The following is an 18,694-nucleotide window of genomic DNA, read 5'->3' as shown; positions in this document are numbered from 1 at the left end:
TTTCTATTTCTATTTTCTGTTTTTAATTTCTATTTCTAGGAAAGAACACTAGCATCGTGCTATGGGAAACCATGCTGCTTCAGGTAAGGGTAGCTTCGAGACTAATTGTTGATGATTGGATGATAAAAATCAGCTAGAGTCACACATCTTAACTAAAAATATCCAGATACCCAAGGTCAGTAAACAACGTTTCTTTTCCTTAGGAAAAGAACTAGAATGTTAGAAGTGATTGCTTAAGAATTACAGTCTCTACATCACCATAATTTGAACAATAATCTTTAGTCTTTGAGTTGGTTAAGAGTTAAGATAGTATTGAAGATTTGGGGGTGCCTGGGTGGCTCAGTGGATTAAGCCTCAGCCTTTGCTCAGGTCATGACCTCAGGGTCCTGGGATCGAGCTCCGCATCGGGCTCTCTGCTCTGCAGGGAGCCTGCCTCCCCCTCTCTCTCTGCCTGCCTCTCTGCCTACTTTTGATCTCTCTCTCACTGTCAAGTAAATAAATAAAAATCTTTAAAAAAAAAAAAAAGATAGTATTGAAGATTTCACCTACTCATATTTTCCCCTGTACCTATCTTAAATCTTCTCTAATTTCTAGTTTTTCCTCTCCTTATAATTGCATTCTTTTGCCATTTAAATAAACACAAATTAACATCATTTCCACTTCTGTGCTTCTAAATACAGCTCTGTTTCCTCACCTTTCTGCTTCTCACTGTGTCTTTTCCTGATTTCTAAAAACCAAAGAGCCACATTAGACCATTTCTCTAGAAAAAAAGAAAATCCATAAAATTTCTGAACTTTGGCAACCAGTTTGCAACCAGTTACAAAGATCCAAAAATCCCCAAAATGGTAAAGTGCAAGTAGGAGCCGGACATTGGTTCTACAGAGAGGATTTTGATTTCAGGAGACTACAGGAGGTCAAGGAGCCCACAGAAAGGGATCTTTTAACCTAGCATGGTCTCAGTTCATAAGCTTTACATAGAAATTAACTATGACTTCTTAAAAATGTCAAGTTTTAGTGACTTTTCCTCATCACCTGCATGTTCCATTACTGCCCCTTCCAGAATCAGAGTCTCTAAGATGGTTTCCTGAGAACTGGTATGTTTTAAAGACTCTCACAAATGATCCTTACCCAATATGAGATTTGAAAGTAGCTGCTCTACTTTTCTGGTCTTTAATTCTAGGATCTACCTCTCTTCCTGTATTCATGCTTCTTTTATCATCTCCCTTCTCTTTTTCAAAATTCCTACCTTATTTTCCCCAGTTACCATTTTAAAGTAACTATTCCAACTAGGAAGAAAAGTTCTCTCTCTAGAGGGAAGCCTCAAGAACATTCTTTTCCCTCTTCCAATCTTGAGTGTATTTCTATTTAGCCTTCTCCCAAAACTGTTTGCATGTACCTCCTTCTTTCAGACTTCCAAGGCTGTTTAATTTCTTCTCTTCAAAGGGCCCACTCACTGAATGAGTTCCTTAGAGAATACCTAGAAATCTTCATGGGCTTTGACACCGAAAGTCCTTTTCTAAACTTAAAGTTGGGAAAATACAGGAAAAATAATGGACTTCAGAAATTGCAATGGATTTTGTCCTCCAAAAAGACAAAAACACCTTTTTATGTATTGTTCAGTGAAGAAGGAAATAGGTTCAGATGGCTGACTGAGGCCTTGGCTCAGAACAATTGGTGAAACTAGGAATGTTTTGTTACTAGAGTTGAAGTTAGCAAAATGTACTTGCACATTTAATTGGTTCTTCAAGACATTTTAACTCTTTATTCCAAAAATGTCCTTTTTCTTTTAGTATGTAGCAAAACAAACTAACATTGACAAATAAAGCTTTTCCAAATATGTTTAAAACTTGAAAATTGTTGGGTGCCTGGATGGCTCAGTGGGTTAAAGCCTCTGCTTTTCAGCTCAGGTCATGATCTCAGGGTCCTGGGATGGAGCCCTGCCTCAGGCTCTCTGCTCAGCAGGAAGCCTGCTTCCCCTACTCCTCTCTCTCTGCCTGCCTCTCTGCCTACTTGTGACCTCTGTCTGTCAAATAAATAATAAATTTTTTTAAAAATCTAAAAAAAAAACCTTGAAAAATGTTAACTTCAATTTAAGTTTCAAAGTGGATTAATTTCTATTTTAAGACTGGGTAATTTTTACATAAGAGGGAAAAGGAAGGCACTTACATGGAGTTTGTTCTACCTTCTGAGTAACTTGTTCTTATTGGAAATTCAGAACATAACAGCATATAGCTATTAAAATAAATAAAGAGAAGGGTGCCTGGCTGGCTCAGTTGGAGGAGAATGTGACTCTTGATCTCAGGGTTATGAGTTCAAGCCCTACATTGTGTGTAGAGATTACTAAAACTAAATAAATAAATAAACTTATAAAATAAGAGGGAAAGTTCCCTCTTACTTAATAAGAAGGGAAATAACGAGGTTTTTTTTTTAATGGGAAAAGGAATAATCTCATTTACTATATATTTATACTTTAAAAATTAGGTAACAGGAAAGTACTAAGAAAGCACACTAAGCAGTTGTATTCATATCTAACTTCCACTTCCTGCAACAGTTACTCAAAGAATCTTTATGGAAGATCAGTGACGTAGCTTGGACCATTCAACTGAGTCGAGATTTCAAGGAGCAAATGGGCAGTTACAGCAACACCTCCCTTGAGAAGGTTGGTTTTTCAACTAAGGCACTTACTTTCTACCTTATAACCTAACATGGCTGCTCAACTTCCAATTTGTCTACCACCAAAAAGAAGGAGAAATCACTAGGAAAAAAAAATGCTACCTTCTCTTCACCTTGCATTTAACCAAAAATTACTCATAGGACGGCACCTGTCTACAAGGAAACCTGAGTAATATAGTGCCTTTAAGATAGATATGTACTTGGCTGAAATTTAGGTGTTCTGTTTTAGCGAAGGGAAAAAAGTAGATAATGAAGACAAATAGTGGTCCCTGTCACAGCACTGATTTAATGTCAGTTTATTATATTTTTTAAGATTCTATTTATTTATTTGACAGACAGAGATCACAAATAGGCAGAGAGGCAGGCAGAGAGAGAGAAGGAGAGGAGGAAGCAGGCTCCCAGCTGAGCAGAGAGCCCGATTCGGGGCTCGATCCCAGGACCCTGGGACCATGACCTGAGCCGAAGGCAGAGGCTTAACCTACTGAGCCACTCAGGCACCCCTAATGCCAGTTTATATCTTGGTTTCCGCTGGGCCAGTTTTGTGATGCTGGCTACGAGAAACAATCTACTACAATTTAACAAAAACTGAGAGCTAAAAGAATGCTCAAAGGCCAGCTGTCTCCTTCCTCTGTCCCCAGATGGCTTCTACCTAACCCTCTGCATTGGAGCCATTCATTCTAAAAGGGGTTTGGATCCAGCTTCTGCGGTTTACTGTGTATGTAAGTGTAACAAAGTTACTTAACCTCTCTAGACCCTCGGTATATTCATCTAAAATGGAAATTATACCAGGCTCTGAAGATTGAGGTGATTTAAGGGTTCAAAAAGAAAAAGTATATAAAGTCACTAGTGAAGTAAGTACCTAGCCGAAGACTTGTGCTCAATAAAAAGTAGATCAAGGTTATCATTATGATTCTAACATTTCTCTTTTTTTTTTCCTGGAAAAAACATTTCCTAACTCATCAAATCTAGTATTAAGTGTCTGTTCTAACAAATTATTTATTATCAACTTTCAACTCTCCTATGCAATATTCAAAATTCCTCTCACTGGTTGATTCTCTAATTTGGTAGAGTAGTGATTCTCCAAATGGGTCTATCAAGCCTGAAGACATGCTCTTCAAGAGAATTTGGTGAGCAATGCCTCATCTTCTCATATACAAACTAGACTTATGCATCTCATGTAATACCATCCGTCCAACAGCTTCCAGATTCCTGAGATGGGTCCAAAGTCATGTTGATATGGATAGGCAGAGCAATTCAAGCAGTGAACTGCTTAAATGATTTTCAGTCATTATACTTAACAACAGGAAAGTAAGAGTGTGACAGTTAACTTTAGCTGCATTGCAAACTACACCTAGGGGCTTAAAGCAATAGCTACCTACTTAGTTTATAAGTTTGCAGGTTGACAGTGTGGGCTGAACTCAGCTGGGCAGCCATTTGGTCTTAACTACTCCCACTGGCATATACTGGGGTTTGGCTGGTCTGCCATGATCTCAACTAGGTCACCTTGTTTCCGTTCCTTGTGGTCTCTCCTCCTCCAGTTGGCCAGCCCAGGCTTGCTCTCATGATTGTGGCCATGAAGTATACAAGGTCTCTTGAGGTCTAGGTTCAGAAGAGGCACCCTGTTACTTCTGCCACTTTCTGTGGGCCAAAGCAAATCACCAGGCCAACCCAGATTGGAGGAGTGGCAAAATAGACTATACTAATAGGAGGAGCTGCAAACTCTCATAGTAAGGAGGCATGGATAGAGGTGAGATAGAAAGGCTCTGGCTGTTTTTGCAATTGACCACATTTTTTCCCAGTTCTGGGTTCCTGATTTCAGAAATTCCTCTCCAAGTCTCAAAGGAGGAATGCACGATACACTGAATCTGACCAACATCAGCAGAGAAGCAACAGCTCTCATCAGTATGGAGGAAGGGGAGGCACTGAGGCCAACTCTTTACACAAAAGTCCCCTTCATAACACTGGGATTTTTTCCTGCGACTTAGGACTTTTCCAGACTCTCTTGTACTGCCTCCAACGTGGAGTTAAACAGACTCTAGCAACTTTAACCCTAATTAATATTTACTCCTATGCAGTACACAGTTTTTCTCATCATAGTTTACATTGTCACGGGGGCCTTTTGCCTGGAAATCCAAGAGTGCAATGGGTGCTGCCTCATCAGGTTCTTATCCGGGCAGTTGTTCCTCCTGTTCTGTTACCTCATGCACACCGCTCACCCCTAGCTGCACTGATCTGTACAATTTCTCCTGAATGGACTAACTAAACTCTACTGGTGGCTACCAGGTTTTCCTTTCCTCCTGTGCCATAGATTCTTTCTGATCCATAATGACCACTCAACCACTACAATCCTTTAAGCCCTGCAGAGTCCTTGGAATAAGCCTGCACCTGGCCAATTTTTTCTCCTGTGTGTGACCAGATGGACATTTTAAATAAGGAGATGACAATTTGATATTATACAGCTACAAATGATTTGAGTCTTAGAAAACAAATTAGGTGAACCATGAGAGACTATGGACTCTGAAAAACAATCTGAGGGTTTTGAAGGGGTGGGGGTGGGAGTTTGGGGGAACCAGGTGGTGTGTATTAGAGAGGGCATGGATTGCATGGAATGCTGGGTGTGGTGCAAAAACAATGAATACTGTTATGCTGAAAAGAAATTTTTAAAAATTTAAAAATTTAAAAATTTTTAAAAAAGAAAACAAATTAGGACTTCATGACCTCATTTTTCTAGCCATATGGCAAGTCTCTTCTCTTGTAAATATTTTCTTTGTATCTTACTTCCACAAGACTATAGATCTTTTCTATATGTAACACACACATGTATACACACATGTACATACACGTATTTACATCCAGGTATATGTTGTGGTGTTTAAACAGATGCCACTCTTGTGCTACCCCGTTCCCTCAGCCTTACTTCTAAATCTTGTATGGCTTGTAATGAAAGAGAAGAGGAAGCCATGTCTGTTCTGCTCACCTTTTCTACATCTGGATATTACAGAGGTATCCATATTGGGGCTTGCTTAATGAATCCAACATTCTCATCAACTCTAAGGGATGTGGAAGCCACAGAACGATTTCCCACATACTCTCTTGTCAGTGTTCTTTCATTGGGAGTTTTCCTTCCCCAGTTCACTCAGAGTCCCTTACTAAAGACACAACTTGTATGTAAACGTTCCTGTATGGCATTTCTCCTTCACCTGAACACCATGCTATAGCACTTCTGGACAACTCACCCTACTCCTGAGAGAGCGATAATAGTAGAGATGGCAAAGTATTATTTTTAAAACTATTATAGGTTAAATTTCCTAAATAAAATAAGTTAATATACTTCGGAGGTTGAGAATATCTGATGACATCATCTTCAAATAATCTTATTTTAATTCCCATGTGTATCTAAAATCATTTGTTGAACATTTATTAACTACCAGGGACTATACACTGAGAGTGACCATAAAACCCTCTGTTGTGGAGAACTGAAATGCTGAGCCCAAAAACAAACAAGAAAATTGAACGTTACAATAGAGAGTAAAAGGTATTATCATGGCTCAGCATAAGGCCTAGAGGAATAGGAAAGAGCACTGGTAAGGACAGTCTTGCCGGGGAGGGGTGGCGGGGAGAAAATACTTTCAGGAAGAGATAATACTAGAAGTACATGTTTATTAAGTAGCTAAATTTCCTTCCTTTGGATGACTGTTTTAACACTTTCCAATTTTCATTGGAGTTTTTCTTTCCAGTCCTTACCATGCTATTGCTTATCTTTTGTCTTCTAGAAATTCCTTTGGAAAGCCTTGGGAACCACCTTAGCATCCTGCCAAGATATAGACTTTGTAAGCTCACAGATTAAGGAATTTCTGATTGCTCCCAACCAACTGGGGGATCAGCGACAGGTGGGACCCCTTTCTCTCAATATCCTCGTATGATGATGGTAATTAATTCCATCCGGAAAGCCACTGGCAGGTCTTATGACAATGTCTTACTTACCAAGAATCCATGGATACATTCAAAATAATCCAACAGAATTTATCAGAAAAACGGTGCTTCCCTGTTTAAATGTCAATGCTTCATTATTTTTTTTATTTTAATTCCAGTATATTTATCATACAGTGTTATATTAGTTTCAAGTGTATAACGTAGTGCTCATCATGATGTGTACTCTTAAACCCCTTTACCTATGGAACCACAAAAGATCCCAAACAGCCAAAGCAATCTTGAAAAAGAAAAGCAAAGCTGGAGGTATCACAATTTTCAGACTTCAAGTTATATTATAAAGCTGTAGTGCTCAAGACAGTAGGGTATTGGCCCAAGAATAGACCACACACACATCAATAGAACAGAATTGACTACCCACAATTATATGATCTATTAATCTTTGACAAAGAAGAAAAAATATCCAATAGAAAAAAGACAGTTTCTTGAAAAAATGGTGTTGGGAAAACTGGACAGCAACATGCAAACGAATAAGAGTAGACCATTTTTTTTTTACACCATACACAAAATAAATTCAAAATGAATTAAAGACCTAAATGTGAGACAGGAAACCATTAAAATCCTAGAAGAGAACACAACCAGTAACCTCTTTGACATAAGCTGTAGAAACTTCTTACCAGATATGCCTCCTGAGGCAAGGGCAACAAACGCAAAAATACACTTTAGGGCTTCATCAGAATGAAAAGCTTCTGCACAGTGAAGGGAACAGTCAAGAAAACTAAAAAGCAATCTACAGAATGGGAGAAGATATTTGCAAATAACATATCCGGTAATCGGTTAGTATCCAAAATATATAAAGAACTTACAGAACTCAACACCCTCAACACCCCAAAACACAAATAATCCAGTTACAAAATAGGCAGAAGACATGAATAGACATTTTTTCAAAGAGGACATAGAGATGGCCAACCTCCCCTCTGGTAGCCTTTGGTTTGTTCTGTATAGTGAAGAGTCTGTTTTTTGGTTTGTCTCTCTCTCTCCCTCTCTCTTTTTTCCCTCTTGGTTCATTTGTTCATTTGTTTTGTTTTGCTTCTTAAGTTCTACATTTGGGTGAAAAGATATGGTGTTTGTCTTTCTCTGACTGACTTATTTCACTTAGTATTATACTTGCTAGCTCCATCCATGTTGTTGCAAATTTGAAAGATTTCATTCTTTTTTTTATAGCTGCGTAGTATTTCATTATATATGTATATATACATATATATTTTTCCCCCACAACTTCTTTATCTGTTTATCTACAAATGGACACTTGGGCTGCTTCCATAATTTAACTATTATAGATACAGCTGCTATAAACATAAGGGTGCATATATCCTTTCAAATTAGTGTTTTTGTATTCTTTGGAAAAATACCCAGTAGTGCAATTAGTGGATCATAGGGTAGTTCTGTTTTCCTTTTCTTAAAAATTTGATTTAGACATTTATTGATCACAGCATTATTTATTATAGTGGAAGTGTCCAACAGTGAAGGGAGGGTTATAATAAATATGGTGTATCATCCATGGAATACTACACAATCATCAGAAGTCATGTTTTTGAAAATTGTTTAGCAATATGGAAAAGTACTTTTAATATTAAATGAAAAACATGAGGATACAAAGCTGAATATAGAAAGTGATCCTAATTTTTATAATTATAAAAACTGGAAGGAAATATGCCAAAATATTTAATAGTCATTATGTTTGGGTGGAAGATTCTGGATGATTTTGGTTTTTTATTAATTTTCTTTGATTTATATTTTCCAAATTCTATATCTGAATATATGTGGGTGGGGGAGGAGTTGGAAAGAGTTAAAATGTTCTGCTTTCCAGACATTTTTTATCAAGAAGTGGGTTCTGTTTGATGTTAATGTGAAAAGTTTTCAGGAAACAACTTCTGTATCCAACTCTAATTGGATAATGATTCTTTGCTAAAAGTGCAATAGAGTGTAGCTATTGTGAAACTATATTCAGAAAAGAACTGTTTGTTATCTTTCATATCATTGATGGATAGATTTTAGCAGAAGTTCTAACTTCTTACTTTTTACTTAGTATGTTGTTATTTTTTTCTCTTTTTTTTTCTTTTCAAGTTTTTATTTAAATTCTAGTTAGTTAACACATATGGTAAAATTGGTTTCAGGTGTAGAATTTAGTGATTAATCACTTACATGTAACACCCAATACTTATCACAATACTCATTTAGCCCATTCCCTACCTACCTACCTCCATCAACCCTCAGTTTGTTCTCTATCATTACAAGTCTCTTATGATTTGCTTCCCTCTCTCTTTTTCTTCCTTCTCATATGTTCATCTGTTTTATTTCTTGAATTCCATGTATGATTGAAATCATATGGTATTTGTCTTTTTCTGATGGACTTATTTCACTTAGCATAATACACTCTAGTTCCATCCACATCATTGCAAATGGGAAGATTTCATTCTTTCTGTGGTTAAGTAAATATTATAATACATATTCTTTAACCATTCATCAGTCAATGGACATTTGGGCTCTTTCCATAACTTAGCTACTGTTGATAATGATGCTATAAACATCAGAGTGGTGTGTCCCTTCAAATCTATGTTTTTGTATCCTTTGGGTAAATACCCAGTAGTGCAATTGCTGGGTCATGGGGTACTTCTATTTTTAACTTTTTGAGGAAACTCCATACTGTTTTTCAGAGTAACTGCACCAATTGCATTCCCATCGATGATGTAAGAGCGTTCCCCTTTCTCCACATTCTTGCCAACTCTTGTTTCTTGTGGTTGTGATTTTTGTCATCTGATAAGTGTGAGGTGGTATCACATTGTAGTTTTGATTTGCACTTCCCTGACTATTGATGAGTGATGTTGAACATCATTTCATGTGTTTGTTGATCATCTGTATGTCTTCTTTGCAGAAAAGTCTGTTCGTGACTTTTGTCCATTTTTAATTGGATATCTGTTTTTTGGTTGTAGAGTTCTATAAGTTCCTTATATATTTTGGATAATAACCCCTTATCAGATATGTCATTCGCTAATATCTTCTCCCATTCTGTGGGTTGTCTTTTAGTTGTATTGATGCTTTCCTTTGTTGTGCAGAAATTTTTATTTTTATGTAGTCCTAATAGTTTATTTTTGCATTTGTTTCCCTTGCCTCAGGAGGCATAGGCAGAAAATGTTAAGGCCAATATCAGAGAAACTATTGCCTTTGCTCTTTTTTTTTAGGATTTTTATAGTTTCAAGGCCCACATTTAAGTCTTTAATCCATCTTGGGTTATTTTTGTGTATGGTGTAAGAAAGTGGTCCAGTTTCATTCTTTTATATGTAGCTTTCTAGTTGTTCCAGCACCATTCTTGCCTCCTTTGTCAAAAGATTAATTGACCTTATAATTATGTCCCTATTTGAATATATTTGTATATATTTGTATATTTTTACATATGTTCAGTTAACCAACATAAAGTACCTCATTAGTTTTTGATGGGATGTTCAACAATTACTTAGTTGCATATAACACCCAGTACTCATCACAATCCCTGCCCTCATTAATACCCATCACCCAATTACCTCATCCCCTAAGCCCCTTCCCTTCTGTAACCCTCAGTTCAGTTCCCAGAGTCCAGAGTCTCTCATGGTTTGTCTCCCTCTCTGGTTTCTTCCCATTCAGTTTTCCCTCCCTTCCCCTGTGGCCCTTGTGCTATTCCTTATCTTCCATATATGAATGAAACTATATGGCAATTGTCTTTCTCTGCTTGACTTATTTCACTTAGCATAATCCCCTCCTTAGTTTCTCTTTCTGCTATTTCATTATTACTGTACAAAAATAAACCAATTTCTGTATACCAGTTTTGTATCCTGTGACCTTACTGAATGTATTTATCAGTTCTACTAGGTTTTTGGTAATCTTTAGGACTTTCTATACATAATATCATATCATCTGCAAATGGTGAAAGTTTCACTGCTTTCTTATCAACTTGGGTGCATTTTATTTCTTTTTCTTGCCTGATTGCTGTGGTTAGGATTTCTAGTACTTTGTTGAATAAAAGTGAGAGTGGTGAGAGTGGTGAGAGTGAACATTCCTATCTTGTTCCTGATCTTAGGGGAAAAGCTCTCAGTTTTTCACCATTGAGTATGTTATTAGCTGTGGGTTTTTCATACATGGTCTTATTATGTTGAGGTATGTTCCCTCTAAACAACCTTGCTGAGGGTTTTTATCATGAATGGATGTTGTGCTTTGTCAAATATTTTTTCTGCATCTATTGAAATGATTATATGGTTTTTACCCCTTTGTTGATATGGTGTATCATGTTGACTGATTTTTGAATATTGAACCAGCATCCTCATATTAATATTTCATTTATTTAACCAGATTTGTAAAAATATTGCAAAATGAATTTTAATTATCCTTAATAAATATTTTTGATATATTTTGACTTTTTAACTTAAACATATGATCATAAATTTCAAAATCATTGACTTTACAACCTGAAAATAACCTTACATACCATGGATTTTCAACATAGAGAAAACATAAGCCTAACCTGGGGAGCTTTTTCAAAGCCCTTTTGCCATTTCCTACCCTAGCTAGGCTGCACAATGTTTGCAAATGTGGAGGAAAGGAGTGTATGTATTTAAAAAATAAAGAATAAATTAAAAGAAAAATTACCAGGGCTAATAAAGACCACCTAGTATTAAAAAAAAAAAAGCCTGTGGTATATTTTGCTATACATTCTCCTCAGAAATTTTGAGATGTTTACACGATCCTTTTTTTTATATTAAATGTTCAGAAACCAGTAGACTTACTGAATTTTTGAAACTGTTTTTTTATTATGTTATTTATTTTCTCCTTGTCAGATGTTCTGTTATCTTATTGCTCTTGGCAATTTTTTTAACACCTTTTTCCCCATCTTGTTTGAAACTCTCCTTCCCACACAGTCCAATGACTTGCTCCCTCATTTATTTCAGAACACTGCTCAATGTCACCCCTGTTTATGAAGCCTTCTCCATCTGCCCTATTTAATTGAGAACTCCCCCTAAACTGCAGCAGTTATTCTCTTTCCTTGTTTCCCATAACTCCATAGCATGTGTCACCCTCAAAGTACTATATATTTACATGTTTACTGAATCTATGTGTTTATTTAATGCTACTTCCCTGTCACTTCCTCTGGTTGTGTGCACCACAAGGATGGGGAGTTTGGTGTGTGTTCACTGTTGCGTCCCAAGCACCTAGAAGAGTGGCTGACACATAACAGGTGCTCCATAAATATTTTTTGAATAAATGAATGGTTAAACTCAAAATTCCTATCTTTTCTGACTTTAGGGAATAACATCTATTTTAGGATGCTGTGCTGAGAGCCACTTGGATACTGTTTTAAAAGTTCTTAAAACATTCCAAGATCGGGAAAAGTTTTTCATGAATCGATGTAAGGTAAAAAGACTAACCTTCTCTTCCAAAGCTTTTGGTCACAGCAAGGGGAAAACACACTGATTCCTTCAGTGAACATCCTTTTCCATATCATACTTGTCCCTGTCCCCAGGTCTTTATTTCAGGTGAGAACTTCCCAAGCCTGGACCCTATAGAATGACCAGCTGTCTAGCAGATCTCCTCCAGTTTCTGTCACTAGTGCTGACCTGGAAGGTCCTAATGAGTTCTTTGTGTGCCTCGGTTTGTTCCTCTACCAGCCATTCAGGCCTCATGGCCAGTTTCCACTATGTACACTGCACTACCCCTGAAGAAAAGGGATTTAATAAATAAAAAATAACCCAAGCTTTCTCACAGGGATCTCTTTTAAAGCCCAAGAGAGCCACAACACAGTCCCAGGTGTTTAAATTTGACAAGCAAGAATATCAGTTTTAAACTAATTTTCAATCATCCCAGTCCCATTTCTTAAACCCTGTAGTGGTTCATAGAATTAGGAAGCAACATGGAGGAAAGGAAACACCTTCAGTCATAGCTTTCATGTCTCTCTTTCAGGGTATTTTTTCTGGGAAAAAGAGCCTGACCAAGACTGATGTCATGGTAATCTATGGCGCTGTGGCCCTCCATGCTCCCAAGGGTCAACTCCTCACCAGGCTCGATCAAGACATTGTTTCCCAAGTCCTCTTTCTTTATGGCCAGTGCTCTCAGGTAACGGTGAGCACAGGGTGCCTCGATTTCCAGGCTAGGGGTCCCAAACCTTGGAAGGGCTCACCTCTTGGGAATATTCATGCTCAAAGGATACAGGCCAAAGGCAAGATAGCATCTGGTATGTTTGGAAGATGAGAACAGAACAGAACAGAAAAATTCATTATGAAACAGGGTCAGGTAATTTGTTTCTTTTCTAAGGTCTTGGGTAGTTCATGGCCTATGATACCTTCCTAGATCAAGTACCCATAGTGTTCTCCCCCAAGTTTGAACTTAAAATAATTACTCCAGTACACTTTAGAGCAGCTATTTCATTACTTTTCTGTTATAGTCTCTGAAATGTTACTAATGGTGGTTGTATAACTTTTTACGTGGTATAGATAAACCACCCAAAACAGTGCCTCACAAATAAGAAGTGCAATACATGTATTTTTAAACAAATAAGAATACATCATTAATTAACCTACCCATGCTGTACCATTTCACACCCCGGCCAACACACACATTCATAACAGTCACCCTGACTGTCCTCCATGTTCCTCAAACATGCCAGGAATATTCCTGCCTCAGAACCCCACAACTGAATTGGAATTCATCTGATCCTTTCTGTCCCCTGTAGTACTTCTTATATATTTAATAAAGTGCTTTAGATATATTGTCAACTTGGCCATTTTGCTGAGTAGTACCAGGTTAGCCACCTAAAAATCACCCTGGGTTCAAGTTTGAAATACAGCTTCCCAGAGCCATTTCTCAGGGAGATTGATTCAGTAGGTCTGGGTTGGAATCTGACATCTGTATTTTTAGGAGATTTAGAAGTGATTCTTATCCATCCGGAAGCTTTTACTGATTATGTGCACATCTGCTCCCCCATTAGTTTGTCAACACCTTGATGTTATAGATTGTACCTTATGCTCCCTTATCTCCGCTTCTTGCTCTCCACACCCCACCTGTTTGATAAATCTGTTCTTGACATGTATTCATGTGTGTATGTGATAAGAATTGAATCATAAGGAACTTGTGATATCACAGATATAAGTACATGCTAGTGGGAGGGAATAGGTCAGTGATCCTCACACTTCAGTTGTCTGAGAATGACCTAGAACCCTGTTAAAGACAGAGATCCCTAATGAATCCCAGTCTTCAGAGATGGATCTCTGAATCTGTATTTTTAATATGCCCCCCAAAAGGTGATTCTGATGTACCCAAAATTTAATAAGCAAAACATAGTTGAAAAAGATGGTTTGTGTTACATTAGTTTTAGTCAATCATTGAGGCAAATTATGATAAAAAGACAAGAGGAAACAAGATATAGATGTTTTAGATAAGGATGACTGTACACTTTCAAGGTACAGTCAGTTCTTCCATAGCACAACATATACACAAGACAGAAGAAGAAAAAACACAGGGATTATGAAGAAAATGGGGGAGGGGCACAACATTCAAAAACCCCACCAATGACATATAAAAAATATGAATCTGATTTTATTTTTTAAAATATTTTACTTTTTTATTTGAGAGAGAGATAGCTAGAGAGAGCATGAGCAGGGTGTGGGGGGTGGAGAAGGAAAGGCAGGCCCCCCATGGAGCAGAGAGCCCAACACAGGACTTGATCCCAGGCCCCTGGAATCATGACCTGATCCTAAGGCAGGTGCCCCGGCATCTAATTTTGAAGACCATCTAAGAAATACAGAAACACTACAAAAAAAAAAATATATATATATGGCACTTTTCTTGAAAAACACCTGAATTCACTTGGGAAAGTGATGAGTTATTGTGAAATGCTCATGGGAAGAAAGGTCATCTGAAATCAGCTAGAATGTCAGATTTGAATGGGAAGCAGCTCATAACACGGTAAACTGAATCAACTGACATGTTTGAGGTGTTCATGTGGCTATTCCTACACGAGTCAGTTCAACTAGCTCATCTTCTTCTGTCATGGACAAAACTGTGCATAAGCAAACACAAAATTTAGAATATACTAGAAGTATTCACATATCAATTTCAATGAGACAAATTTCCTTTTTCAAGGCAAGCATCCCAGCAGAACTGACTGTATCCCAGTTCCAAAGTCAGCTGCCCTATTAACTTTCATTTTACAGCTTTTCACTGCTCCTTCTGCCAAGAGTCTCTACTCTTCTTCTTACCAAAGTCTGGTAGAACCTCTTTAAATCATAAGGCTTGAAACCCAAAGGCTTGATTTCTTTATGCGGCTTTCTATAGATTAGACTTCCCTGGGGGAAAAGTCTGCCAATGTACAGGGTCTCTCTTTGGAAATGGGGGAGGATGCAAACAGCCCCTGCCCTTTAGGAAGACTCAGTGTCCTGCTTAGCTGTTGTTTTCAGGTTGGGGGTGGGTCTTCTTCCTGGAGGAGGGAACTCTAACTGCTGCTCTAGTATCTGCTTTTGCCTTTGGTTTTTCAGGTTCTGGGCGTGTCTGTGATGAGCAAGGTATGCAATATATTTGATATACTTGAATACATAACGTGCTTCCTGGAAATGCAGTAGCACAGATGTCCTCTTGGTTTGATTCCAGAGGAAAGGATCCTGATATATGACTAATCAATCTGATCCTGAAGCCAGGATCCCTGAGCCTAATCTAAGACAGAACAGAGAGCTATATTTGGTTCTAGGTGGTTTGAGAGCTGTACTGAACCTGGAGCAGTGTTCTTAGATCCATGCACCCACCAGAAGACCATAAAATCAATCTAACAGCTCGAATAGATCACAACCAGCAAACTTTTGTGGTGAAATAAGAGAAATAGAAGAGTACATTACATTTAGCAACAAGAAGTACCATAAAACTTTCATTTCAGTTATTATACATATATGTTCACATACATATATTGCATGTAAATACGGAGTGGACTTGTAAACTGTTTCTTACAGCTTGTGTAGTTAATGGTTCAAATGTTTGAAAGCCACTGCTGTAGATAACCTCGATCTTTGGGGGACAGGGGTGGGGGGTGAGAGTAGAATTTGACCTTGGTTTTTAACTTCCCTGCAACTTTGACCCTAGACTGAGGTAGAAATAGCTAAAGAAGAGAGATTCCCATTTCTCCCTGGGCACAAAGTTCAACCCTAGGTCAAGAACTGAGTTTATAGAACCAAGTATGGAACCCAGGACTTTGGTTTACACTGTGAATCATTTTGCTTTAGGACATGGATCTGCAAATGAGTTTCACAAGAACTGTCACTGAGATTGGTATTGCTGTCCACGATGCTGAGGATCAGGGATTCAAGTTCTCCTACAAAGAGGTGCTGCTGGGTTACATGCTGGTAAGTGTGCAGAGAGGACATGGGCAAGGTCTTGAAAAGTCTGTTTCCAAGAGTCAGAGCTGTCTTTTTTAAATGGGTACAGTACACCAGTTCCAGGTAACAGATCTCTCCCATTATATGGACCAAGGGCACCTAACAGCCCAATGGGGCTGCAGCTGCATCTGGAAACTCCCCACATCCTTTCTAGAATATTTCACCCCTTTGTGTTGCAGGACTTCATCAGGGATGAGCCCCTGGACTCCCTAGCTAGCCCTGTTCGGTGGAAAGCCTTAATCGCCATCAGATACCTCAGGTAGAGAAGTTTTCTTGCTCTCATTGAAAAAAAAAAATTTCCTCCCCAAGATCCTCTTTCTGATCAACTGACTTATCAATCAGTGAATACTCCAGTGTACTACCCTCCCCCAAATGAACACAATTTATCAATGGTTGGTTGGGTTTGGGTTTGGTTTTTGGTTTTTTTTTTTTTTTCCAAATAGAGGCTTTTTCCCTCTTTTTTTTTTAATTTAATTATTTTTCAGTGTTCCAAAATTCATTGTCTATGCACCACATCCAGTGCTCCATGTAGTATGTGCCCTCCTTAATACCCACCACCAGGCTCACCCAACTCCCCCACCTCCTCCCTCCAAAACCCTAAGTTTGTCTCTCAGAGTTCACAGTCTCTCATGGTTTGTCTCCCCCTCCAATATTCCCTCTTCTCAAACTTACAGGACTGACTGAGAGGCCAACCCTTCAAAGACTAAAAGGGATAATGAACTCAGAGGAGTCACATTTATTGATACATGAGAATTGAAGTTTCTGTGCAGAAGGAAATTTTAATATTCCTATTAAAAATTATGAAAGCCCTAATCATATTTTAGTTGGTTAGTAGCACTAAACCTGCAGGAGGAAATGATTTTAACCAAATTTTTAAAATAATATTTTCTCCCTGCAGTAAAAGTAATATAAACTCATTGTTAGAACTTGGAAACTCTAAAAACTTTTTAAAAAATAATAAAAGTCACCCCTTATTTTCAACATTTTGATTCTATGGTAAATGTAATTGTTAATCTCCTTTTTGATTGTTCATTGTTAATAGAAAACACAACTGATTTGTGTATACTGATTTTGTATCCTACATTATTCAATTTGTTTAATTTTTGTGAACTTTACGGTTTTCTACATATAAGATCATGTCATCTGCAAACAGAGATCGTTTTACTTCTTCCTTTCCAATCTAGATGGATTTTATTTCTTTTTCTTGCCCTATAGCTCTGAATAGGACTTCCAGTATTATGTTGAATAAAGGTAGCAAAAAACAAGCATCTTTATCTTGTTCCTGATCTTAGATTTTTCTCTAAATCTTAGGGGAATAATTTACAGTCATTGACCATTGATAGATATTATCTATAGGCTTTTCTTATATGGCCTTTATTATACTGAGGTAACAAACACCATTTTTTTAAAGATTTTATTTATTTATTTGAGAGAGAGAGAGAGCATGAGAGGAGAGAGGTCAGCGGGAGAAGCAGACTCCCTGCCAAGCAGGCAGCCTGATGTGGGACTCAATCCTGGGACTCCAGGATCACGACCTGAGCCGAAGGCAGTCACTTAACCACCTGAGCCACCCAGGAACCCACAAACACCATTTTTTTAAAAAGATTTTACTCATTTTATTTGATAGACAGAGATCACAAGTAGGCAGAGAGGCAGGCAGAGAGAGAGAGGAGGAAGCAGGCTCCCTGCTGAGCAGAGAACCCGATGCAGGGCTCAATCCCAAGACCCTGGGATAATGACCTGCTCGGAAGGCAGAGGCTTTAACCCACTGAGCCACCCAGGCGCCCCAGCACAAACACCATTTTTAATGGCTGCTTAATAACTTATTGTATAGTATGTCTCATATTACTTAACCAACCACCTTTTATTATATTTTGTCAGTTTTTGTATATTTTATATATATTTGTCAGTTTTCAGTAATATTTTGGTGAACACTTCTGTGCAAAAAAGTGCTCTCTGAACTTTTGATTATAAAAGCTGACAATTTGGTTCAATAAATATTATTCAGTGTCATCCACGTATCAGGCGTGGAGCTAGATTTAAAAAAGATAATCATTAATTAAATATGGCCTTGCCTACCAGGTAAAATAGATGCAAGACATACCCACTGAATTTCTCTAAAATGCAGTAAGAAGCAACGTAAGGGAAGGCACAGATTGCCGTGTTTACAAAGACGAATGAAGTTTGAAGGAAGCTCAAATAATAAATCTTGAAGATGAATTAAGAATTACTAGGCTCTAACACAGTGTTGTCCAGTAAAACTAGAATGCAAGTCACATATGTCATTTAAAATATTCTAGCAGTCACTTTTAAAAGAGTAAAAAAGAGACCAAGTAATTTTAATAATTATTTTCCTTCATTAATTACACTTAATATATTCAGTAGATCATCTTTTCAACATGTATTTGTTATTTTAAAATGCAGTGAGATACTTTACATGATTTTTCACACTAATTCTCCACAATCCATCGTGTTTTAGAACTATAGCATGTCTTAATTCAAACTAGCCACACTCAGGTGTTGGATAACAACGTGTTGCTAGTGGCTACTCTCCTTTGGACCAAACACCTATAGAACTTGCAAAGTGATCTCTAATGACTGAAAACCAATCAATGTTTGCCCGGGCCATTGTGAAGGAAGAGATG

General features: G+C 37.7%; 1 protein-coding gene across 4 annotated transcripts in view; it reads left to right on the top strand.

Annotated features, from left to right (window-relative positions):
• The window catches only part of MROH2B (maestro heat like repeat family member 2B), a 63,288-nt gene that overhangs the window by 21,897 nt on the left and 22,697 nt on the right, over window positions 1–18,694 (top strand). For all 4 annotated transcript variants that reach the window (XR_198388.2, XM_004737959.2, XM_004737957.2 and 1 more), the window contains 8 exons: window positions 40–83; window positions 2,552–2,659; window positions 6,447–6,563; window positions 11,938–12,045; window positions 12,592–12,744; window positions 15,162–15,188; window positions 15,897–16,016; window positions 16,229–16,308. Coding sequence is in view for 3 of the 4 variants with exons in the window: in XM_004737959.2 (XP_004738016.2) it covers window positions 40–83; window positions 2,552–2,659; window positions 6,447–6,563; window positions 11,938–12,045; window positions 12,592–12,744; window positions 15,162–15,188; window positions 15,897–16,016; window positions 16,229–16,308 (757 nt within the window). In the remaining variant the exon portion in view is untranslated. The remainder of the gene's footprint in view (window positions 1–39; window positions 84–2,551; window positions 2,660–6,446; window positions 6,564–11,937; window positions 12,046–12,591; window positions 12,745–15,161; window positions 15,189–15,896; window positions 16,017–16,228; window positions 16,309–18,694) is intronic.

The sequence above is a fragment of the Mustela putorius genome, unplaced genomic scaffold (genome assembly GCF_011764305.1).
Source record: "Mustela putorius furo isolate JIRA1106 unplaced genomic scaffold, ASM1176430v1.1 tig00000407_pilon_pilon_pilon, whole genome shotgun sequence".
NCBI lineage: Eukaryota > Metazoa > Chordata > Mammalia > Carnivora > Mustelidae > Mustela > Mustela putorius.
The sequence above is the reverse complement of the archived record's forward strand: the minus strand, read 5'-3'. Positions and strand labels throughout refer to the sequence as shown.